This window comes from Crinia signifera, chromosome 2 (assembly GCF_055691185.1).
Source record: "Crinia signifera chromosome 2, ASM5569118v1, whole genome shotgun sequence".
NCBI lineage: Eukaryota > Metazoa > Chordata > Amphibia > Anura > Myobatrachidae > Crinia > Crinia signifera.
Genome location: NC_139218.1, coordinates 218,390,077 through 218,417,299, shown reverse-complemented (window position 1 = coordinate 218,417,299; position 27,223 = coordinate 218,390,077). Strand labels below are relative to the sequence as shown.

General features: G+C 40.4%; 1 protein-coding gene across 4 annotated transcripts in view; it reads right to left on the bottom strand.

Moving 5' to 3' along the window:
* The window catches only part of BCAS3 (BCAS3 microtubule associated cell migration factor), a 1,098,472-nt gene that overhangs the window by 560,315 nt on the left and 510,934 nt on the right, over window positions 1–27,223 (bottom strand). For all 4 annotated transcript variants that reach the window (XM_083173740.1, XM_083173742.1, XM_083173743.1 and 1 more), the window contains 3 exons: window positions 15,116–15,240; window positions 10,951–11,116; window positions 7,519–7,619 (listed from right to left, as the gene is read on the bottom strand). In XM_083173740.1, coding sequence (XP_083029866.1) covers window positions 7,519–7,619; window positions 10,951–11,116; window positions 15,116–15,240 — 392 coding nt within the window. The remainder of the gene's footprint in view (window positions 1–7,518; window positions 7,620–10,950; window positions 11,117–15,115; window positions 15,241–27,223) is intronic.

Here is a 27,223-nt window from a genome sequence, read left to right as displayed (position 1 = left end):
CCCAGGCTTGCTGGAGGGGCCCTGCAGGGGCCCTGGTCTGACCCCTCCCTTCCCCCTCCATCCCTCCTAGGTAGCAAAAGCAGCACACACTTCTACAGCATGTGCTGTGCTGATAGCAGGCTCAGCATGAGCATCTCACTGACAGCATGTGAGCTCATGCTGAGCCTTCTGTCAGCACAGCACATGCTGTAGGTGTGTGCTACTGCTGCTGAGTTTAGAGTTTTTAGAGTTTTCTTTCATCCTCTTCTAAACATTTTGGGGCGTGGCCTAAGTGCGGGAGGTGGCCACACCTCCCACACTTAGGCCACACCCCAAAATTTTACCGGGGCCCGGCATTCCTCTCGGCTGGGAACAGGGAACAAGTAAAAAAATTCCTCTCGGCTTGGTCAGGGAACAAGTAAAATACAGACATAGCACAACTTTGTTGCAACAGAACATTACCCCTTCACCAATCAGTGAGGAATACCTGGTCCACACCTACCCATTTGTGTTCAGTCTACCACAATCTGCCAGACTGCAACACAGGCTGGTGGACGGTCCCGTGTATCAGGCTGTCCTCACCAAAGATAAAAACACATACATCACATAATTAAAAGTAATAGCAAGGTCTGACAATAATATACATATTTAATTCTTAAAGAACAATCCAAACATTTTTATTTAAGCAAAAATTGTTTATAGTATAAAGTTACCCTTTATTACAAGGAACCGATGATAAATATGAGCGCAAAGTACAAAAGATTCTAAGAAACAGTGTAACCCTGCTTTTTCATTTAACCCTCTCGGTGCTAACGAGTCTAATTAGTCATCCTTAATAATAGTCGACCTCTATCTCCTTCCCTTCTCAGAGGGGGAATATGGTATATTTTTCTAGTTCGCAAACTATGAGTTGGTTGCTATCGCCTGCTACTAGGGCTGCATGGATTGCCAACCTATGGTTTGCTAATCTCTCCCGCAGCGTGGTCTCAGTCTTCCCCATGTACACTAAGCCACAATGGCAGTAGATCAAATAAATAATAAATTTGGTAGTGCACGTGAGTACGTGATTAATCTTGTATTTTTGACCACTATAAGGGTGCCTGAAGTGATCACCACAAAGTAGCGAGCTACATGTGGTGCAGTCCAAGCACATAAAGCAGCCATTGGGTTTAGACAGAAAGTGTGTTACACTAGCGAATTTTGTTAAGTCTGTGACATCAAGTTTTACCAGTTGATCACGCAATCCTAGCACGGCTATATGCTGGCATTAACCTGGTATATTGTAGTGCTGGCAGATCCATGTCAGTATTTACTATGGGCCACATTCTTTTAACAAATTTACTAATTTCTTTGCTGTTGACAGAGTGTCTATTAATCCAAGGAATAAAGTTGTCAAAAAAGTTCTACTCGGTCGACTCGGTAAGGCATTGCTGTCTGGATAATTTTAACACTTTATTCTTAGATACAATTAAATCAGTTTTATGATAGCCTCGCTCAATAAAACAATCAATCATATTATCAAGTGCCCGGAGGGTCTCCTCCGGGTCACTGGTGATACGGCATACACAAAGCATCTGGGAGAATGGCAGTCCCCTCCGCAGGGGCAATGAATGACAACTGTCATGTAACAAGACCGAATTACGGTCCGTGTCCTTTACAAATAACCCCGTGGAGATGACAAGACCACTCAACCGGATCCTTACGTCCAAAAAACACACTTTTGTAGAACTGTTTGTAAATGTCAACTGCACCGGATGTGCGGCATATGTTGATTAAGGGTGTCAACAATTTTTTCTTTAGGTCCCGACCATACAAACAATAAATCATTGATAAAGCAGACATATAAAAACAAATGCCCACTCATTGATAAAGTTAAAAAAAAAAATTACTCTCCAATGCCCACATATAGCAAATGGCATACGATGGGGCCACATTTGACCCCATCGCAACCCGAGCAATTACAGGTAATATCGGCCATTAAAGAAAAAGTAATTACGTGTCAGCACTAAAAAAATGGTATCGATGACCCTTTAAATAAGGGGTTGTCTGTTATGAGCCTTTCTACCGCTAATATCCCCTCCTCATGTGGGATACAGGTATATAGGCTGACCACGTCGGCACTACATACCCAAGTGTTGACATCAATACCCCGTAGATCTTGTAGTTTGAGTAACAGATCAGTTGTATCCTTAAGATAAGAAGGTATAGCGTGGATACAGGGGTTCAAAAGCACATCTAAATACACAGAAACCGGTTGATATAAAGACGATGATAGGTCTGCCAGGAGGGTCTATCAACCTCTTGTGCACTTTAGGTAGCGTGTAGAATAGTGGCACAATAGGGTACTGTACACTTAATGCTTGTAGTAATTCATTTGTAATCAGACCATCAATAAACGACTTGTTCAACAAAGTATCTAATTCATGTTTATATGCAACAGTAGGGTCTGTCGATAAAGCAGCATATACATTACAATCATTTAATTGTCATTCACATTCTTTTACATAAGCCACAGTAGTTTGTACAACCACTGAACCCCCCTTGTCAGCCGAGCATATTACTATATCACTACGGCTACCAAGGGACTTCAGTGCTGCTCTCTCATCTATAGATAAATTATTATGCACAGATTTATTGCATTTAACATGGTCGTTAGCACTTGATACTATGCAAGAAAATGTTCTTATAGATGCTGCGTTAGAGCTTGGATCAAAGTGGGAAGTCTGTGTAATTTTGTGTGGCTTATCTCCTACAGCATAACCATGGTAGTGTGCCCAAAATGGCTGCCTTATTTGATATGCCTGCGGATAGGATGAAAAACATTTGGACCCGATGGTTACAGTGGGACACTAGCACTAGGACGCTGGAACCACCAATTTTGTGTTATCTCTTCTGGGCATGACCTATTTCTCCCAAGGTAATCCTAACTTGTGCGCCCAAGACGGCTGCCATGCCTGGTACCTTTTATGGTTGGAATATATAACCCATAGAAGTTATTACCCAAAATGTCTGCACCAACCCAGCAGTATGCTTAATGTGCTCTCTACGTGAAGTCCTTAATTATCTCTGTTTTCCAACTTCATGCAATTCTAATGCCTTTGTTCAATGTACCATGTTTTTGATGTATTTTAAGCGACTTTGAGTCCTATGGGAGAAAAGCGCTATATAAATAACATTATGATTATTAAAATGATTATTATAAGTGACAGTGTTACTTACTCTCAAATACAAATCTACCATATCATTTAGCAGTATTCATGTTGTTTTTCCATTTGTAAATACAAGTTGAGTATCCCGTATCCAGATATCCATTATCCAAATTATTCCCAAAACCATAGTTCTAGAATGTACTTTTTTTTTTTTGCAAAGAGCATTACTGGGACACCTGTGCACATATAAATATATTGTGTGTATTTCATGTGTTTGTACAACATAAATGCATATAAAAATATTCTGAAATATGGAATAATCCGTTATCCAAAATGCTTCTGGCCCTGAGCATTTTGGATATGGGATACTCAACCTGTACTCCATACCAATAGAAACAGGTAAACCCTTATCATTTAGAAGTGATTATTCTGAGGGAAAAAATCCCATACCTGCTGCTATATACTGCAGAAGATAACATATTTCGTAGTAAATAGGACAGGCACATGAAGATCAGCACAAGTCTCAAAGTCTATTTCTTCACAATGTGCTGAAACAATATTCAGCTGCTGATTTAAATCTGACATGAGGCTTTTTAGCTACTTCCAAGATTTAACAAGAAATGTTGGCAGATTAGGAAGACATTAGAGAGCAGCCGAAAATGTAGAAATATATGAGCATTAGTGTTTCTATGCATAGCACGGATACATTTGGCTTGCACAGTTTCAGCCGCTAAAACCCATGAGAAATGTTGAGCCTTGTATGCTACTAGAGGTTTTAGTTTGCATGGAACACTTAACAGATTACAGGTAAAGCCAACAGCTTTATCTTGGCGCGGGTAGTACCTTTAGATTTCCTGCTCCATATTTGGAATCGCTCTTGAACCGCACGGAATAAAGCTTATTGCACAAGTGACTACTGTATACATATTATAATAAACAATATATTCCTCCAAATCTTTATCTTCTAAATAACCATTGATCTTTGATAAAGTAGGCATCCCTGCTCCACCAATCGGCGGACATCTCTGCCATCATCTGAGCTACATTCTAGTTTTAGTTAATATTATATAGTAGCTACATCCATCTTTTTAAACAGCATTACATGAAGGTTTGGTTTAAGTGACAAAAATAAATAGTTGATATGCATTCCAGTTATAGTTCAGTGATATCCACATATACGTTCCTATTAAGATGAACTGTACAACAAAGGGAATAGGTGTGCTAAAGCGGTAGAATGTCATCATCAATACATTATGACTTGTAAATAAACGATCATCCCGTGTATGCAGACTGACTCGCGATAGTGTGCAGCATCTACTCATCTAGTTGTCAGTATTACAGTATAAGCATCACATTCAGTATGCATAAATGCCTGTCTTCCAACAGGCAAGTTTATTTGGTGTACGAGCTACAAAAAAATTATTTTTGGAGGGTACTTAGGGCATTATTCATCTACTTTACCAGTGTCATTACTAGGATACACTGAAAACATGCAATGGGTCACAAAGGGTTAAACAAAGTTCTGAAGCAACAAATACTGACCAGGACTATTTTAGTGCTGGGCGTTGTCTAGACCAGTGAGGACAACCTATGCAGCTGGTACCATGTACAATATGGAGCGCAGGCACATTTCTAATGTTTTAGTTCAAGATTTTGCCTAGTGCTCTCATGACAGCTTCCAATCAAGGTTATAAAAGACTTAAGGGTTTATTTACTGAGATGGAAGTTATATTGAAGATGGGATGTTGCCCATAGCAACCAAAGTCTACTTTTTATTTAGTACCTTCTAAAACATACCCTCTAAACAAAAGCTGATTGGTTGCCCATAGCAACATCCCATCTTCAATAGAACTACCATCTTAATAAATAAACCCCTTGGGTGTGATTCACAAACCAGGCCCTGTATAGTTGCTTCCCTGTATCAGAAAGGTGAGTGCATTTAACTGCAATGTTGTGTGTTTGTGTATATGTATATATATATATATATATATATATATATATATATAAAGCAAGTGACTGGCACTCAATGATGATAGGCACATCAACTTGCTCCGGTGCCCACCTTTCTTCCTGGAAAATATATATATAAAACTGGTGAAAACTCAGAAGCACGTCTTTCTGTATCTTATACAGAAAGACATGCATCTGAGTTTGATTTACTTGTCCTGAGTGCCAGCGCCATTGGCAGTTAAATGTTGCCACTGTGATTACAGTGTGCACCAAAAAGGGCACCAGGCGAAATTTGATATCCAGAGTGCCGGGGACACGCTATATATATATATATATATATAAACACAAAATCTCTAAAATTGCGCTATTATATTCCACAGCTGGGACTGTAAATACCTTCAATACACAAAACAATAGTGTCTTCAGCGCCCTTTACTTGTAATGTCCATACAATATAATATATTAATACAATGATAAAATAATTACATCACTTACTTCATAGGTAATTCTTTTGAAGAAAATTTTTCTTCACGTTTTTGAAAAATAAAATAAAAATTTTCTTCAAAAGAATTACCTATGAAGTGTATCTAATTATTTTATCATTGTATTAATATATTATATTGTATGGACACTACAAGTAAAGGGCGCTGAAGACACTATTGTTTTGTGTATATATATATATATATATATATATATAGCCCGGTGGTATAGAGATATATACACAGACAGCGGCACTCAATGGGTTTTTTCAAAAAGGTGTATTCAAGTGGTCCACTTACACCTTTTTGAAAAAACCCATTGAGTGCCGCTGTCTGTGTATATATCTCTATACCACCGGGCTATCTATTTGTATCCTGAAGGCACCTGGGAAGCTGTCCCATTAAGTTGGAGTGCCAAGCCGCAACATTGCAAGACGCTCATCGTCTGCTGATCCGCTCTGCCAGTCCCTCCATTGGTTGCCTGTATATTACCGTATTCAATATAAAACACGTCTACTTGCATATAAAGCTATTAACCATACTGCACCAGCATATATCTCTGCACTTATCACACAATATCTCCCATCTCGACCACTCCGCTCTGCACAAGATTTGCGTCTCTCATCTGAGCGGATCACTAGCTCCCATTCACTATTACAGGACTTTCATTGGGCTGCTCCCATCCTATGAAATGCCCTTCCATGCACAATTAGACTCTCCGCTAGCCTCCAAACCTTCAAGCGTTCCCTGAAAACTCACCTCTTCAGGCAAGCCTATCATATTTAAGTTCTACACGCATAACCCTCTGAGGCACTTATGTATTATATCGCTTCCCTTCTGGACTTGTAACTTGTTGGGACTGCTATGCTATTACTGATGCCTGTCCTTGTGTTTCCCTCCTATATACCTAATAGATTGTAAGCTTGCAGCAGGGCCCTCTAACCACCAAGTCTCTGTCTGTTACCCAGTTTGTTATATCACTGTCTACTATTGTAAAGCGCAACGGAATCTGCTGCGCTATATAAGAAACTGCAAATAAATAAATAAACATTGCTTCTATATATATATATATATATATATATATATATATATATATATATATATATATATATATATATGGAAAAGAAGGAGCACAGAGGGCGCCTATGGTGTATTACCGTGTTTAATGTTTAAAAAACAAGCACTTGACAATTCATAAAAGGTAACGGTATAGCATCCGTACCGAATAAATCATCCGCTGTGGGCTAATAATACCACATTTTTTTTTTAAATCTCCCACTGGCAATGGCAGCTACCCAGACAGAACAGCCTTTAGGTGTCAGATTCGGACTCACGCGACCTCCGGCAATGGACAAAGGAGTATATGGACAAGTGTTACTAACCTGAGTATTGGACACTAGCTCAGAGGAACCCTTTTCAGGGTGATTGATTGCAGGTGTCAGCACACAACACCTGAAATTCTGTTTGCGTATATATATATATATATATATATATATATACAACAAAGATATTGCGAGCGGCACTCAGAGACTGGATACACGAAGTAACACTGCAAATACGTGTTTAATGCAAACTTCAACGTTTCGGGGCGCTGGTCCCCTTCGTCAGGATCCTGACGAAGGGGACCAGCGCCCCGAAACGTTGAAGTTTGCATTAAACACGTATTTGCAGTGTTACTTCGTGTATCCAGTCTCTGAGTGCCGCTCGCAATATCTTTGTTGTATGCTAGTGGTCCCAAGCGGCCACACCTGAAGGCACCAGAGCAAGTGAGTCCAGGGGGACAGCAGAGTGCCGGAGCCAGCACAGAATATATATATATATATATATATATATGAAACAGAGTTCATATATACAAAATTAGTAAGCATTGAAGAATTGTGATCACATTTTTGGTATCTTATAGTCAATAACTTCACATTTGGCACAACAAAGAGAAAATATAAGCCAAGCAATAAACTTACAGCCAGCCAGCAGGTATTGATAGTACTGTACCACATCTGAAGCCAGCAACAAGGGATGGTTTGCATTAAACGGTGGCTGCAGCTCATTCCACTGAGGAGTCCTGAAGAAACAGAATACTGTATCTTTAACTAACCTGCAGTTATAGCCATGAGTTTATGTATAAAATATACAATGAAACAAAGCACAAAAGTAAAGCAAAATAAAATAATGATATTGCAAATCGAAAATCCTTACAGTATGTATACCTTGTATGAATCACACAGCTTATATTTTGTATAAGAAATAAGTATCAATGGGGCAGATGTATTAAGCCTTAACAAGAGATAAATGCAAGGGTTATAAAGAGATAAACGTCCAGTCAATCACCTGCTAACTGCCATGTTACAGGCTGTGTTTGAAAAAAGTCAGTAATGAGCTGATTGGCTGGACGTTTATCTCTCCTTATCACACTTGAATTCATCTCTTTTTAAGGCTTAATACATCTGCCCCAATATTAGTAACATAATGATTCTCAAACTCAGTGCTCAGGACCGCTAATATTTCATGTATTCATGCACAGGTGCATTCATTATGATCTCTGTAACATTTAAAAATAAACACAGTTGGTTTGGAAAACATGGACTACTAAAAGTCCTGAGGAGCGAGTTTAAGAAACACTATTTTTTACACAGAACCAATATCTACAGGAATTGGTTAATACATTGTATATCTATTTAAAATGTATCCATAGTATGCTCAAAACTTCACAAGTGTTAATACACAGAATTCATATTTATACAAAATCTTTATTGTCAAATTCTCAGACTCATAGTTGTGATCAATATTAAATGTAAAAAAAAGGAAAATTTTAAAATGTTTGCATTATACAAAGATGTTTAATGACATTTCATATTGTTGTATTTCATCCTTTGCAATAAAAACTATTTTGGAAAAAAAACAAAAACTAATTTAACATACTGATTTTCAAATCCTGAAAAAATATATATGTACTGCTCTCAGTCTTCTTCTATTATCATCTGAAAATGTTGCTAACAGTCAAAATTGCTCTGGTACATTTATTGCCAAAATCCTTGTTTAAATATGCTTTAACTTTAGTTTAATGTCCAGAAATTCATCGATATACTGTACGTGTTTTGCAACCATGCCAATTTTTCCAACAAGTGAAAAATTGTCACTTTAATTGAATAGGTCTATTCTAAATTGGACTAAAAATCATCACTAACGGAATACCCTACTTTGAGGTAATTTCTATATGTTAAATAGAAGCCACAATCTGTTCACCCCAGACTTGAAGGCACAATGAATCTAAATTACAAAAAAAAAATACATAAAAAAATCTGATCATTATCTTACAGTGGCAAAATGCTGATGGACTAGAAAAATAACACAGTATAAATTAGAATAAATTAAAAATAAAGGTTGTATTCTATGACAATGAAATTGACATAAAAATTATAGTTATATTCTACAATATTTAAAAATATTGTCCCCATTTTCTTTTCACAGTTCACAAATGGAAATTTTGGAAGGTACTGAAGAGACCTATTTATTTCCACTATAAAATTAGATTTACTACAATGTAACCAATACACGAATATGCTCTGAAAACATGTATGCATTGGTAAAATTTAATTCCATTTACAATTATTTATAATTAATTGCATTGGATCTACACTACTTTAAGTGAAAGGCCATGTTACTGTATGTCTAAAATCCAATACAGTTTAACGTTATTCTCGATAGTCATACAAATTTCTCAATTCAGACAAAATTCCTTCATGTTCCTTCTATCTCTGAGAAATGATGGCTCTTTCCAATATGAGGTCATTTTAATTAAGGAATGTTCCTTGTAAATTGCTTTGTATCGTTCATATTGATTACAACAATACAGGAATAACCACTGCTGCAGGACAATGCATCCTGAAAATCAATGGCAAAATACTTTGAACTGTCCAAAAAAAACAAAAACACTGGAATAATATTTCTAGATTGATTCCTGTTTGCTGCGGTTAGGTCAGGCCACTTATTAAGTGCTATCACAATCCAGACTAGCTTTTATTAGAAAACCAATGGAACAGTGCTGCTGCGCTAGACAATCACGTTAATGCAGATATAAATTAGTGGGTAATGGTAATAACTGTAAGTAATGGTACAATACTTACAGAAATATAACTGATGAATGTCTGAAAAAACAATGCTAATCAATTTCCTGTCATTTAAAGAATATACACTGTACTCAATGCGCCCCATGCACTATATATGGCCATGGTCAGCACACTGTTCTTAATTTTGGAGCAAGTGGTCTATTTGTAAAGCAGTGATAACCGCTTTCTATTGGCATTTGCTACAACCGGGGCCTATCGATGTTTCTTCCTATTTAAGAGATGTAATGCTACGGAGAAATCAACGATTTCTCTTGCTGTCCTTCAATTTTAATTGCCTACCACGTCCCCAAAGCCGACTATGGTAACTGTGGTATCTGACCTACCTACCTTGAGAGGATGTTACCAAGTATCCTTCAAAGGAGAACCTGAAAGCCAGAGAGGTCATGTCGCACAGCCTCAGGACTAAAACATCTAACAGATTTATCGTCAGATGCTGTTACCCGGTACCCTTTAATAAAGGACGTGTAAAGTCAGAAAGTCTTTGCAGGATCTCCCCTGGACCATGTCTCTTGATGAAGAAATATAACATGTCAACACTCGTTGCTCAATGAAAGAAGATACATGTCAAAGGGAGGGGGAAATACTGAATATTAATGTAAACTGGGGGAAATTGGCATATTACTTTATTCATGTGGTAGGGTTAACCCTTTGAGTGCCAAAATCTCTGTGAGAGATGTGCAAAATATCCGCTAAAAATGCAAGCGTTGCTCACATTTGTTATTTAAATTCAAATAAATAGATTATATTTCCTATATAAGGTAAACATTCCAGATCATTATGATGAATAAAAATGTTTGCTTGGAAATTTTCACACCAATTTTGACAAATTCACCTGGCGCTCAAAGGGATAATTATTTAATGTAATAGGGATAAGGGGATTGAACTATTCCTTTAATAGTGCAGTGACAGTTAATTATTTAAGGTAATTGGAGTGTGCGCTTGATGCTGTGCTTTCCAATTCTTGGCGTGTAGTTAGTAAAGTCTGGCCATTAGAAACTCCCCACTCTATGGATTAATATTTTCTAGACAGTGCAACTGGACAGTGCTCTGCTGCCTCTTTCCTGGCCCTGACCATCCGTTAAAATAAGTAGGGGACAGGTAAGTTGTTTGCCCTTGTTAAAATGGGTTCCATGAGTGATAGTCACCTTTAGTGCTTTTAATGTATATGCTGAGGATAAAGCCGCATTCTTCCTTTGCATTGAAGGGTTAAAACTATGCATTTTGGCACTTAATCTATAATACATATAGGCATGTGCAGTATCATACCTTGCAATAGTCCAACTGGCACGTGGTGATGTCCACATTTCCAATGGTGTATCATCGTTTATTTTTGGTGCAGTGCTCAGAGGCCGAGGTTCCAGCACATGTTCTACTAGAGTTCCATAGCAACTAATGATGTACAGAGATTCCACCACATACTGCTTGGATTGATCTACGAGTGAAGAGATGGCAAAGCATGTTTCAAGGACACAACTAAAATTCTCAACTTATAAAACTGTAATAAAAGAAGATAAAAACAAATAAATAGCTGTTTGAAACGTATTTTTAACATTACAGACAAATATAATGACACAACAATGAAAACAATATATTGGGAAAAAAATTACCTAAAAAGTTTGATATTTAATATGGAACCATCTCCCTTCTCTTTTCACCTCAAACCAATTCAGCTTCATTTCTGATAGATGCTCAGTCCAGCCTGTTTCTTCTGTCTTGGCAGCCTACCATTTTCCCCCAGGTTCTATCCCTGCTGCTATGCTTTTAGGTTACATTTTGTGAAAATTTTTGACTATAAATTCATAACAAATTCTGTAAAGCAAGCTGTTGGAAATTATTTTTCCTGATTAATCTTAGTGCACTTTAGGCAGAGAAAGTTCAGAGCATTAAGTCAGTCCTGCCCACATTCCCCCTTACTCTTTAATTTGGTCTACTGTGCATCGCTCAAACTATTCTTTTGAGGGGATTACATGTGGGCGCAGTGTTCACTAAAGTTAAAGCTTTTGCCGATTAATACCCCTTTTCTCACAGAAAAGCAAATTATCTGGTAATTTGCTGTTCAGAATGGGTCCTTTTCTTGTGTGAATGGGTCAACTCCGGTCGAGACCCTGGAATTTCGACCCGGGTTGAACCTTTCAAACAGAAATGCCCATTTTAATCAGCAAATTACTTGGTAGAAACGTTTAACGCAGTAATTTGCTTTTCAGTTTGAAAGGGGGGGGGGGGGTGTTTCCTACTCCAGATCTTAGATAAATTACAGGAGTATATTGATATAATAGGTGTGCGCACATTGAGTGTTACGGGTGCACAGGCACCCCCAAATGCTTTGCCCACACCTCCCTGCCGCTACCTTTTACCAAAGACTTTTACTTTTTAGAACTGTATTCCATTAAAGAAGCGCCCATCAATCAACTATGTGTGTTTTTCATTGTTATTTGTACTAGACTATTGTCATATCACTACATACTGTACCTGCGTCATCCATATATGTTTTGACTTTATTTGCATGTACTGTTACATAATTACTGTTAGTAATTAGAAGATTAAAGCTGAAATAGGCAGGATATAATGGTGTGGCTGAGGGACGTTTTATATTGTAGGGAGTGCCAATAGATGATGGTACAGTAAACACGCCTGATTGTCAGTGTTAGACACACCCAATAGGTGGTGATAGGCACATCCCTTTGACAGTGCACCCCCTAATAAAATGTGCTGCGCACATGATTGATATCCTTACAAAAAAATAAGGATCAAATATGGTTTGAGGTAATGTAATGTTTAAAAAGGGGCAGACTAGATGGGCCAAGTGGTTCTTATCTGCCATCAAATTCTATGTTTCTATGTTTAGACGAGTCTTGGGTTTCTCAGTTAATTAAGAAAAATCATTAGCTCTATTCTTGGGCACAAATGTAAATCCACATTTAAGTGAGCCGTTTAAAATTACTTGTGCAAAGAGATCTCTCCCTGCATGGGTATATACACAAGGACTCTCTTTATATCAGGAGACCACTTATTAAAGCAGTACTGTCAGAAATATGCAGCTGGTAGAAATTTCCCTTCTTCACACCAAAATATATCAACCCTTTCTTCCTGATATCGGTCTCAGCATGTTTATAGAGTATGGTATGGTTCCATAATCACCAAAACACATAGAAGCCTATGTTCATAAACACAATTCATGTCCTCCTCCTGTCTTTGGGGCAGGCCCTGTTCTTCTCTCTTTTGAACCCCAGACATGCTCATGTGGGATGGAGTCTGCTGCTTCTCCCAAGAAGACTATTTGGACCGTGTGATTGGCTGCTAGGGCTCTAGTGGGGAGTCGCTGTGTGGCCCGACCAATTTATCTGCAGTGCAGGGAGGAATTCAGGATCTGGGGGCCCTGGCTGGAAAACGCAGTGCTGGAGCTGAAGGAGTGCCTGTTGTCCTGAGAAAAGCTTCTCCAGGGAATACCCAACCTTTACAAAATAACACATGACACAGAGGGGACCTTCCAGAAAGGGGGACCCTACAATTATCTGGATATCAGGGATTGAGTGTGATCATATAGCACAAATGCCCCCCCCCCCCCCCCCCCCCACACACACACACACTTGTCAGTGTGTGGCACGTACAATTTTTTTTTTTATATATATATATTTCCATATTAAATATATGTAGTTCCAACTATCCTAACCTAATATCAATAACAAGTGTGTCTATCCGCAAATAAATTACGGAATAATTACACAGAATATTTCTTTTAGCTAATGATGTATCTATGTCCTGTACCCCAGGTGAGACACTGCTGAAATAAAGTTTTCTGAATGTACAGTACTGAAAAATATGTAGCAGCTATATAAATATAATAATAATAATAATGATGTCACTTTAAATAAATGTTCACAAAGAAACAATAAAGTTGCAAGCAGAAAGCGTACGAGCTTGAAGGCACCATTGCATGCTCTGCCAGTGGGTCTCAGAGGCATGTTTCATATTATATCAATAACTATTGTGCACAATGGCCAGCCTGGATTTCCAACACTGTACAGCCTCATAGAGCCAGTGTGTGAGTCAGACCAACATATGTTGCTCTATGTTTAGAACTGACTCGTTTGCTGATAGACATACAGGGAAGTCAGAAACAATTACATTTACAATGTGATCTCAGCAAAGGACATATGGTCAGGACACAAGCCACCTAAAACATCACACATGTCTGTCGTGAGCTGCTGACAAAGGCACACAACTATATTTGTAGAGCACCACAGTTAATGCAATAAAAAGGACTATATTTTTTATAATACACTGTTATGCCCAGTACAGTCCTCTAAGCCTATAAGAAATATGTTGTCTAACTGCCTAACTTTAAAAACTATACAATGCGCATCAAAATCTTGTAACATAATACACATCTAGACCCATATCTGGTGGCATGTCTTATAAGCCTTTACCTTAAGCTCCAAAGAGCCCTGAAATTTTGTCTCCTTAGAAAAGAAAAAGCCTAATCAAATTCTTGGAACTACCTTCTACACCCTTCTCATCTATGTTATTAGAACTCTGCTGCATAGATCGTTATAAAATGTAAACTTACATTCATTTAGGGAAGCCAATCCTGGGACATTTTTTCAATACTGGGATTTGGGACTGAAAAAAGCTCAATCTTAATTAAAAACCCGCCCCCGTGAGCGGGCGAGCGGCAGAGGATCTGGAGGATCCAGGTATCCCCGGCGGTGAGGCCCGAACTGAAGAGGGATGTGAATTGGAGAGCAGCGGTGCAGGGATGCAGCTGTCAGGCTGTGTAGCGTGACCTCTGACTGCGTCACACTGCACAGCCGGGACAGGAGCAGCCTGGCAGCATCTGAGCATGCACAGTCTAATCCCAAAATCCTGGGATTGGAAACTAGAATTCCGGTATTGAAATCCGGCAATTTTGGGGCCAAATTCCGGGATCCCGCCGATCCCGATATCATTATTAGCCACCCTACATTTATCTTCTTCCTATACAATAAGTGAATAAGCCAAACGACATTGCACTGTGACCTCACGGAGCACTTTTTTAAAATTACCATCTGTCTGGAGCAATAGAGAGGATGGACAGCTTATCGCCGCTAAAAAAACAAGGTTTTTGTAATGTTTTTGCCCAATTATAAAACATAATGTTAACGCTGTTGCGATACAAGCACATATCCTATATATTGTAAGCTTGCAGCAGGGCCCTCCTACCTCCAAGTCTGTCTGTTGTTACCCAGTTTGTCTTATCACTGTCTACTATTGTAAAGCGCAACGGAATCTGCTGCGCTATATAAGAAACTGTAAATAAATAAAATAAATAAATATCAATTATAAATATTTCGCTTTTTGACCATGAATACGTGAAACGTTCCCAATGACACAACATATATTAATTTGCTTTCTATATAGACCTGAAAGACATAAATCTGAAATTGTAACTGACCTTTATCCCTTTTAATGCCTTGGTTGTTGGCAAACCAGGATCTTGAAGAACCAAAAACAGCAGCAACACAAAACTCTCCTCCTGTGGACTTACTTGGGGAAATCTGTGGCGCTGGCTTGGCTTTGCTTTAGTGAAAAAGATTAGAAAGAAAAAAATTGATAATGAAAATTAAATTTTTCCCTCACCGTAAAACTGAACACTTATGTACAAAAATAAATCAAATGTTACACATATAAATATAAGATTAAATGAACTTGAGAAAAGGAATGTGTTCAGACATTCTGATATTTGTTTGCGGGCAAAGAAGCAGCATTAAACCATCACATAACAAAGAAAACAAATACAATTGTAAGCCAATAAACACAGCATGCATCTCAGCTTTAAGGATTGAGAGCATATGAAGGACAAGCTTATTATTAGTACATACAGGTGATAACCATAATTGCTGATGCTAAACAAAGCGGAAACAGGTATTGTGGGAGGGGACAGATATCATGGATGCATGTAAAATGTTATATCATTTTTATTAAATTTGATTACAGCACTCAGAGGTTGCGGTTTCTAATGGAAATTGCCATGTTGTAGTGTACAATATAGAATAAAAGAACTAAACACATAGGGGATAATGCATAGCTGAACGTACACCCATGTGTTGCATATGTTTTGCGAACACATACAGCAATGCAGGGTCGTATGCAGTTTGGCCAAATTCTCAGAAAGACAAAAGTCAAGTGGGGCAGATGTATTAAGCTTGAAGAAGAGATAAACTGGAGATAAAGTGCAAGGCGATAACGCACCAGCCAATCAACTCCTAACTGTCATATTTCAAACACAGCTGATTGGCTGGTCGTTATCTCCTTACACTTTATCTCTTCTCCAAGCTTAATACATCTACCCCATTGTCACATAGTAAAATTAAAGTATTGGAGTGTTTATACAAATGCTTGCCATGGAGAGCTACAAATGCACCGGTTTAGGAGGTATATATTTTGTACTTGCCACTCTTGCAAGGACATTTCTTTGCGTAATTTGGTTACATTTTCATACATGAAAATGTACAGACTTATTGTACTATTATTGTTAGTAATGGATTATAACCTGGGTTGGTGGCCCCAGGACTCTTCTGCCCTATGTCTCTGCAGAGCATTAGCTTCAGAAACAATAATTGCATTCTAGGTTAATATTTACTGTCTGAAACCTAAATGTATAGCCTGTTTCTATAAACACTAAGAATTAAAGTATGGTCCTATTATGAAGCTCTGTAAAGGCTTTTTTTTATATTGTCAAAACTCCTGCCCGCTGCTTGGGGTCAGACATGCAGATAGGTGTGTGCCAGCGTTGCCACACACCTACGGACAGAATTGGATGTAAGACAACGCGATTTGTCCCTGACACTCTCATAAAACTGACGGTTACCACCCCCAAACGATAACATTCTGTCAATTACCTTGCAACCGACCAGTGATGAAAAAATATAGCAGGCTTTCATGGCAGGACGGCCTTGTGCGTACTACGGGCCTATCGATAATCGCCTGGACTATGAATTTGCAGCCGTGCAATCAGGTTGGAATCAGGCCCTTAGTCATCTCTGATTTCCTTAGGGGAACGACTTCCTTAGGCTGCAATGATTCATTTGATATGCAAGACTTGGAGTGTAAATAGCCGGTGCATCGTAACACTATGTCTACAGATTCAGGGCCTAATTCTGGTTGGCTCGCTTAGCAGCAAAAAATCACAGTACTTGTGTAGTTTCACGGCGGCAGGCTACGATACATTTTCGCTACAGGTACGCATCTTCCCGACTTGTTTATACCCCACTAACCACGTCGGTGTGGAGTTGACTTTATAAAGTACGGCGAGCACAGCGAGCCACCGAACCCAATGCATGGCGAGCACCGCGGATTACTTGACGATTATTCCACGTCCGCTCGTCACGCTTCGGGCTCGGTGGCTCGCTGCTCTCGGCCCACTTTATAAAATCAACTCCACGCCAATGTGGATAATGGGGGTATAAACAGATTGGGAGGACGCATACTGCATCCCCTCGCGGGGCACGCCACGCTTCGGGCAGTCATGAATAGTGGGGGTGTTTCAGGAACACATTCACATCTGTCATGTCAGGCAGGTTAAAATGGTCAATGGTTCCACACAAAGTAATAAGCGCTGACTGACTACGCTAACTGCGTAACGCTGAGTGGCTATGCTAACTAAGCTCCTGCGTGGTCGCAAACGGGCAAGAACATGACGCTGATGCTGACAGGGACGCCTGAATGACTATGCTAACTACGTAAGCTCCGGCTAGCTGCTAGATTGCTGACACATCCCCTTGTATGCGGCCGCTAGCAGGAGAAATCATTTGATGGTTGACTACCATCAAATAATTTTTCCTGCCTCCCAAAATAAAAATCTATTTTAAGTTACTTTTATTTCCTCTGCAAATCGTCGAAGATGGGGCAGGGGCTGACATCCTGTGATGTCAGCCACCCGACCCCGGGCAGGCATCATCCTGCCTGCATTCCCATGTTCCTGCTGTGTGTTCCCATGGACCAGGTCCGTTTCCACCCCCAGCCCTCCCTCCCCGCAATGAATGGCACGGCGAGTGCGTAACTCACCAAAACCATTCAATTCCGGGGTTTGCACATGCGCAGAAACACGACTGTCGGGGCTGGGGTTGAATTTGGATCACTACGAGCGAACCAGAATCGGCCCCTCATTCTCAATCGCACTCAGATATACAAGTGTTGCCCATCAAATGAATCAGCACTGTTTAATTCATTTGCAACAAAGACACATTTATTAGGTGAAAAATATGGTAAACAAAAGTTAACTTAAACAAGAAGAGGACACAGTCTAAGCTCAAAAGACAGCATCCTATACCACTGCCGTGCGTCATCCCGCAGGGTTCTATACTATCTACCATGCTTTTTGCAGTACATTCTACCACTGGGTGGAATAATCAGACAGCATGGCCTGGTCTACCACTGCTATGCAGACAACACACAACTGTAACTGTCTTTTGCTTCAGGTATTGAGAACTCAATAACAACCCTAAATGGCTGTCTAGAAGATCTACCTACTGTCATATATTATCATCACGCCTAGACTACTGAAATTACCTCTAGCTTGGTCTCCGAGCAAAAGAAAGGTGTGGTATGGGGGTCTGACAGTCAGTCATTAGACCGGCATCGGAATCTCGACTGCCAGTGCTCTGACGGTGGGCCAAGCACAAAGCATCCTCTTGTGGGCTCGCTGCACTCTCCATGCAGCGGGCTCAGTTGCACGCTGCACTCGCCACAGCCTATTTTCTCCCTCTGGGAGAGATTCTCTAAGCGAAAAAATGCGGTAAAACCCCCGTTATCAGGGTTTTTACCGCATTTTGGGATGCAGTAAGCATCCCCACGCCGGGTTACCGCGGCAGTGGGGCATCGCCAGAAAAATCTGGCAATGCCCCATAGAAGCCAATGGGCTTCTACCGCAACCCTCCGCCGCCCCGCGCCGACCCCCCGCCGCCCCGCATGGCCCTCTCCCCCCTCACCTGTGTCCGGGCAGCACAGAGCTGTGCTGCCCGGACCTGTGACCTCCTCCCTGCACTGATCCTCTTCCGGGTGCAGGGAGGAGGAGAGCCCGGCGCAGCAGCGCCGGGTGTGTGAGGTAGGGGGGAGCCGCCGGGACCTGCTGGGCGACTCTCACCGCAAAGGACAGCTCTTAACGCAAGAGCTGTCCTTTGCCTTAATTATTGCATATGTTACAACATATGCGATAATTATAAATGGGATGGGTGGCGAAGGGGGGCGGAGATTCTTAGAGAATCTCCCCCTCTATGAGGGTCATAGACCCGCATGAGGGAAAATTTCCCCTGTAAGTCAGGATCCCAACTGTTGGGAGGTCATCTGTCACTCCAAAAGAATTGCACCACTTGCAGATGGTACAAAATGCAGCTGCAAGGCTATTAACCAACCAACCCCATTCCAGCCACATTACACTCATTCTTTACTACGTTCACTGGCTGTCTATAAGATGGTGAGTTGCTCTTTAGATAGGTTAATGACTTTCAAAGGCACTTCATGACCAAAGCCCAAGGTACTTGAAGCAACTTCTGATTCCTTATTCAATTCCACTTGATTACTGCAATCAGGAGATGATGGACTATTAACTTTACCTAGAGAATCTCCCTGAACTCATCAGGTGGGTCAAGCTATTTAGCTTTGTGGCTCCAAATCTATGGAAATCTCTTCCCAGTACAATGTAAGTGCCCCCCATTGAGCATTTCCTTCATATCCACTGTAAAGCATTTTTTTCCTGTGCTGTAAAGGCAAATGTAATGTAATTGTAGTCCTATTGGGAGAAAAGTGCTATTAACATTATTATTATTATTATTATTATTATTATCATTTCATCCCAAATTATGAACCATAATTTTATTTGTTCCTTCAAACACCGGTCATTTTACAATCCCACGTACCGCTACTAAATACCAGGGGCAAAATGTAATAGCCATAAGATGTAGGCTGTTTTGAAATTCAAGCAAGTCTGTGGCAGACCCACAGGAATTCCTTCCTGTGCCGCCTGCTTCTTACTGGCTATTATATTGGGCCCTACATATGGAATGGAAAATAGGAGGAGCATGTCAAATCAGCTGTATGTTTAATAGGCACACAAGACTCACGTATAGAAAGGCGGCATATACTCACAGTTTATGGCCACAGCATACACTCACAGCCCATGGCCACAGCCCACCACTGTTAGCACGTGTTGTTGTATTGAATCCAAAATACAATAGAATTTTGAAAACCAACACAGAACAAGCTGTGTCCATGTTCACCACTGGTTTGACCATATAGCAAGTGAAAAGCTTAAAACCGTCATGCACTTTTAACAACCATTTGTGAATAAAAACACCCCCCCTACAAATAAAGCTATCTACCTTTCCTCATTAAACCATTCATATAGTGTGGTTTGTATTGCAATATACGGTACTGATGTCTATAAGCAATGCTTTAAATCCTGTAGTGAGAACATGTTTTTTTTTTAACTACACTAAAACACTACAATATTGATTTGTTGTAGCACTGGAGTGGCTGAAAAGCAGCAGCTCCTTACTAAGAAGTGATTTGTAAATGTAATGTGTTATGGTAATCTTTTAAGGACTAAACTTACCCGTTTTGGCATCAGATCAACATACAGTAATAATACTGGTCTGGAATAACCAGGAATGTTTACAAGAAAGGATATAAAAGCATTATGAATCATCACACAATGATGCTGAGGTGTTCCATGTAATCAATCATTGTTACATGCTTATGTGTCAGCCGAGTGTTGGGACACACCACGGCATTAAAAGGGTAGATGGGATCATAAAATGCATTTCATTTTGGAATGTTTCCATTGGAACACTATATTAAATTATGAATTCCCGGGTCTTTTCTTTCCTATTCAAGGTAATGGATATGTAATTTAGAAAGTGGAGATTTAAGTGTTTGTCATGAACAGGAATTAGTCATTTGTGAGGAACAACTGAAATGCACTTTTTCATACCAATACATATTTGTCTTTGCTTTGAGTACCTTAAATGGTTGTATAAAAGAGGTGCAATGTAACTGTTGTTTCCCCCGTAATAATTTATTTGTATGCAATATTAATGTTCAATGCATGCTGACTTTCAGAAGCATAAGATGTTCAGCCACCATTAAAACAGAGTCATGTGTGCAGAGTCGTTCTAGATGTCTGTATAGACATATACTTTAACAATTATTATTATTATTATTATTTTTTTTTTATGACACCACAATGGTTCTGTAGCAGTGCAACAGTGGATGGCACAGCAACATTACAAAATACATGGGTGAGCAGAAAGGACTCATATACAACTCATTACTTTACAAAGAACAATTATGTACAAAATATACAAAACACTTAACTGATGCAAACAATGCATGATGGTGAGTTAAACGTAGGCAGAAACTGATTCTGAGCAGTGGAACAAATAGGCAGTGGAGTTGATGACACTCAAATGTGATATGCGGGAGATCAGTATCCAGGTGAGAAGATTACATGAATGAAAGGAAGTGATGACAAGGGCGTGGATAATGGAAACTGTGGGTAGACCGTCCAATGCAGAGAGGAGGAAGTAGAGGGGTAGGAGGGGGTGGTCAGGACTCGGAGGGTGAGGAATTAGGAGAAGACAACATAGTAAAAGAAGGACTGCTTAGCAAACCAAAGGGCAGAGCTTGTAGGAGGAAATAATGAATTTGACTAGTAGGTGACAGCACAGCAAGAGCATTTTCAGAGAAAGAGGCTTAAGCACATTACCAAAATTGAGGAAGGGAACATAGTACACTTAGTAGGAGTATCCATGTGAAAGTGATGATGGGGGTGGTGGGGGTGTTTCAAGGTTGAAGGAGATGTTCTTGCTAGTAAGGAATATATAGCAAGGGTCCTCCCCTACTTTTACTTATTTTTCTTCAAAATAAACTTCCCACCTATGATTTACACCTCAATCAGATCTAATGCATAGCCTTTGGTCATATCAGCTAATCCATCATTTCTGGGGACAAAAATTATTTTTGGAATTCTCGCACAAGACGTTCATATAACTATCATGCCAAACAAGTCTCAGTGACTTTTTTGACTCCGTGACCAAAATACTAGATGAAGGGGGGGGGGGCTGTAGATGTGGCATATCTAGACTTTAGTAAGGCATTTGACACTGTCCCACATCGCAGACTGCTTAATAAACACTAAATAAAGTGTGGGATTGGATAATAAAACAATTAAATGGATAAGAGCCTGGTTGCAGGATAGGAAAAAGACAGTTGTATTAAATGGAGTGCATTCTATGGAGGGACATGTTACCAGTGGAGTACCCCAGGGATCTGTACTTGGACCAGCGTTCTTTAATATCTTTGTTAGTGACATTGCAAATGGTATTGAAGGGAAAGTATGCCTTTTTGCAGATGACACAAAGATATGCAACAGAGTAGACACACCGGGAGGGGTAAATCAAATGACTGATGATCTAAGTAAACTTGAGAATTGGTCAAGAGCATGGCAACTACAGTTTAATGCTAAAAAATGCAAAATTATGCACTTGGGACTCAAAAACCCAAAAGCTCAATATAATATCAAGGGTACTATAATGGAAACTACTGAGGAGGAAATAGATCTAGGAGTCACTATTTCAAGTGACTTAAAGGCAGGAAAGCAATGTAGCAAAGCAATACAGAAGGCTAGTCAGATGCTTGGTTGCATACGGAGAGGAATCAGTAGCAGAAAAAAAGACGTAATAAAGCCACTTTATAGGTCATTGGTACGACCTCATCTGGAATACTGTGTCCATTTCTGTAGACCATATCTTCAGAAGGATATAAATACATTAGAGAGTGTACAAAGAAGGGCAACTAAAATGGTGCATGGCCTACATCACAAAACTTACCTGGAAAGACTAAAAGATCTTAACATGCATAGTTTGGAGCAGAGAAGGGAAAGGGGGGACATGATAAAAATCTTCAAATATATCAAGGGTTTTATAGTACAGGAGGGAAATTTTCTTCAAATGAAAAGAAGTAATAGAACACGAGGACATGCACTGAAACTGGAGGGATGTAGGTTCAGGGGAAATGTTAGAAAGAATTACTTCCCAGAAAGGGTAGTGGATAAGTGGAATAGCCTCCCATCAGAGGTGGTAGAGGCTAAGACAGTAGAACAATTTAAACATGCTTGGGATAGGCATATGAATATCCTTACAAAGAAATAAGGATTAAAAAGGGTTGAGATTACCTGAAGGGTAAAAAAAGGGGCAGACTAGATGGGCCAAATGGTTCTTATCTGCCGTCAAATTCTATGTTTCTATGTAATGGCTGAAGGAGGATGTTGATGGCAGTAAGTGCAGCAGCACACACAGCCATTCTACAAATATGGTTGCACCCTGCCCCCCCCCCCTTCCCCTCCATCCCATCCCCCTCCCCACCCATGCCCCTTTTTAAAGGTGCCTATACACAGTGCATTTTCACCGTGCAATGTGATGTGCTCTCCCGCGGGCATCTCATCGCACAGTACAAAAAGTATGTGCTGCACATATTTTTTTGTACTGCCCTCGCATTACACGCAAACCGCATGCGTTGCGATGCGATCCAGCACATAACGCGAGCGATCATCGCACCATATATGGGCACCTTAAGGGTAAGCTATTCTATCTCTTCAGAATGGAGTGGGTGGGGACTACTCTCGAAAGGGAGAAGAAAGTTGAATCATTTTTTTTCTATGTGATAAATCTACAGAGCAGCATTATGTACTGCCATTAAATCCCAGATTCATAAATCTCTATCAAATACCCATATGGTGGATAATAATCACCCAGTTAATCTGGGACTTCCCTTTTCCTATGTAAGAGGTTGTGCTGGAGGGTATGGCAAGAAGTTTAGTCAGTAATTTTCTATTCTAATCTTTGTATTCAATTTTATCATGCATAAGAAGTCCTAGTGATACAATTAGTTTCTTCTTAACATGAACAATGTAGTTTCCATGATTATCCTATACAAATGTTCATGTTTTGTATATTTGTCCTAGACAAATGGGCATGGTTATGAAACAATGCAGCGAATGTGAGCCACTCCCCCATTTGCCATTACTGTGGGAGAATGCCCATCACTGTGAGCTGCTGTCCACGCCCCCAGCCCCACTGTGCACAGTGTCTATTCACAGTTGCTCCACTAAGCAGAGCAATGAGTGACAGGGAGATTCCCAACTGCTCTTCCACTGTGGGACACTGCAGCCCAGAGGAGGGACAGCGGGACATTCCCCAAATAAAAGGAATGTCCAGTGAAAATTGGGACATTTGGATGTTATGCAGTATCTGGTCTCAGAGGGATACATTTATTATAGGGTACTATATATTGAAAGGGAAGGAAAAGTCATGTGATTGCACATTTTAATTTTGTTCCAAACAGCACTTAAAACAATGATTTAAAGGTTTTCTTGGAAAATGTAGACACTAGATTAGTAAATTAAGGAATTTTGTGATTTAAATCATGGTAAATCTTCAAACATCATAATGGCAGTAAGAGCACTTCAACCCAGACAGGTTAAAGAATTTCATATGTGTGCCCACATTGCTTATGTTCTATATTATGGACTTATAGGCAGACTTGTACTGCCCGTGACCTCCTGAACTTTACTCCCCTTTAAACTGTCAACACTTTGTAAATTATATCCAATGCTAAAATCAAAAGACAGGTTAGGCATCATTTCTAAAAATAACTTCAAGGAGGTATTGTGCAAGAGGTCAATTTCAGGACTTTCGGCAAACTTGTAGATTTACACACTGCTACTGATGAAAACAAGACACTTGCATTGACACACTTTTTTCATTGATAAGGTTGTCATGAATATAAAGACAACCTAATCTTTACCTGTATATAAAACCATTGTTGGGAATATTCATTTTTCTTAAAAACTAGCTAGTTAAAGTTAAAATGCTGAAATGGAATAGGGTACTCAAAGACCTATGAAACTAAAAACTACAAGTTGTATTATATAAAATAAAAAGGCCATTATTACACTTTCACTTGAATCAATGCCAAGACAAAACTTAAGTTTAGTTGGATTTACCATCATTGGGGGGGTCTAATGATGTGCCAGATTGGCTCCACCCCTGAAAACCCCTGCTGCATCATCTCCCCTCTGATTAGCCTTGCCATAGCTACTAATTAGTCTCCATTCCCAAACTAGCACAGGGTTAAATAAACTTAAGTGGCATGAATAGCGCCTCTATGCTATGTCCTGCTTTGCTTCTTTACAAATCTGAAGCAGGAAGCACTAGTGCCGAGATATATTAACATCTATGCTGCCAGAGAGAGGAAGTAAAAACTCCTTCCAGCAATGCCTGTACCCATGTAAGACTGGATAATAGCAATAACCATTCTGACACCTGCAGAGCTATCGATTTCCTGCAGTTTTCATGGCCCCAATCATAGCCATTGCAGTACAGGCTTGGTGTGAGATTTCACGATGGGTACAGGCATTGCTGGAAGGAGTTTTTACTTCCTCTCTCTGGCAGCATAGATGTTAATATATCTCGGCACTAGTGCTTCCTGCTTCAGATGATATAACGTCAACACCATATCCTTGTATAATACAGCTACCCCAGAATTCTTTTAAAAAATTCATGGATGCTAATTTTGCAACTATTTCAAACTATTTTAGAATAATCATAAATCCGCTTATCATAGATTTAAGTAATCTAGAAAGGCAGTTTTCCTGTTCATGGCATTCATCTCTGATCCACTACCATAACCAAAGAACTTCCAACCAAATCTTAACCAAAATGACTCAGAATCAAAGTCTGGTTTTCTCATCAATTCTCTTTGATAGGTTGCTCTTTAAACTACTTTTTATATAGTCATGCCACAGACTATCAAGATTCTGTACAAGGTTTGAAAGATACTGTATGTTAAATACTTTGGGAGGGAAAAACACACTGTTCAGGCTAGGCATTCTACACAGATGGTAATATTCAGGGGACGTTTATATATCACAACAAAGTGATGGAATGGATAGTTGAGGGAAGGCAAACAATGGATTGTCCAAAACAGAGGTACTTGAGGTTCATATTGTCCTGTGGATATAAGACTGTACTGGAGTGACACATGCTACAACTAGGCTGATTCTACACTGCTAAAAAGAATAGAAGTCTAGGACATACATACATACAGTATACAGTATATCCTCTGAAGTGTCCCCAGCTCACTTAACTGTTATCCAATCCAAGGTCACTTTACTCCCCCTTATTCACTGAAGCTTTGATGATGGCTAGGATGCTTCTAGTTGAACAGCTAGTAGGTCTGGTGTGTACTCACACCTTTCCAAAATCCAAAAGAAATGTGGCCTTTTCATTTGAGGGAACCTAAGCAATTCACTAATAAAATGTATACGGTTCTATGCCCTGCTGCATAAAAGGATGGGAAAGGGAACCTGGTGTACTGTAGTAATAAAACCATGTCATTGGTCCATGATTTGAATTCATTTATATACATGCTCCTTAATTGCATTGATACAGGAAACCCAGTTTAAGGTTATTACAAGATATCCAAGTCTGTCAAGCAAAACACTTTCCAGAATCTCAGACACATGCTAGAGATAGAATATTCTGTACAGTCAAGGAGCAGCACCCACTGGTTGTTACACGCCGCCGTCCGGTATCTCCAGTACCCGGACGGTCGGCGGATGGAGAGCGGGGCTGCGAGGCTGGTGACGCTGCTCTGCAGCGTTCCAAGCCTCCCTCTCAGCTCGGGCGTCGGGGCGTTGCTAGGCAACGTCCCCGAACTTCCGCCCGGCAGCAGCACCCGTACGGCGCGCCTGACGTCATGCAGGCGGCGCCAAATTCAAATAAGAAGCCGGCGTCTGCTGGGCACAGACGCCGGTTATAGCGTGTCTATACGCCTGCCCGGTCCCTGGCATCCTCCAGCGCTCTCCAGCCCTCCTGGGTCCCTTCCTGGAAGATCTCCAGTCTCCCTGCCTGCCTGTCGTTGGAGGTCAGCATCTCAGCCTTCTCCTGTGACCTGTGCAGCTTCTCTGCAGATCTTGGGGGTCAAGTAAGTGCTCCTTTGGAGCCTGGTTTATTCTGTGGAGCCTCCGAGCTCCTTTGTCTCTGATCTGCCTGTGCCCATACTGGTTCCGCTCCCCTGCTGGGGCATCGGACCTGCCCCGCCGTGGGCCTTATTCAGAACCTGACTCCATCTGTATTTTACCCTGGTTCTTGCCTCCCCCTTCCTGTCTGTCCTAGGCAGGGCCTTCCCTGCCTTTCCACTCCTGCTTGGGGGTTTTGGGGATTCACTGTCTTGCATTATATTGTATTCTTTTGGAGATTCCCCGTTAAGTTCTCCTGGTGTCTGCGACTGGGTCGTATTCCCGTTATTGGCCTGGTGCCGGCAGACAGGGGTTACCTTTCAGTCAGGCCCGGTAGTTAGTATTTCCTTTTGAGTTACCCCTGACGATCACTTCTCCTTTGTCCATTCATAGACCTAGCTGCATTGGGGTTGGAGCGGGCCTAACTCGCTCCTTCGAACGCGGCGGCCACAGGTGAAGCCTAGCTCCCGCAGGGATTGGTCATCT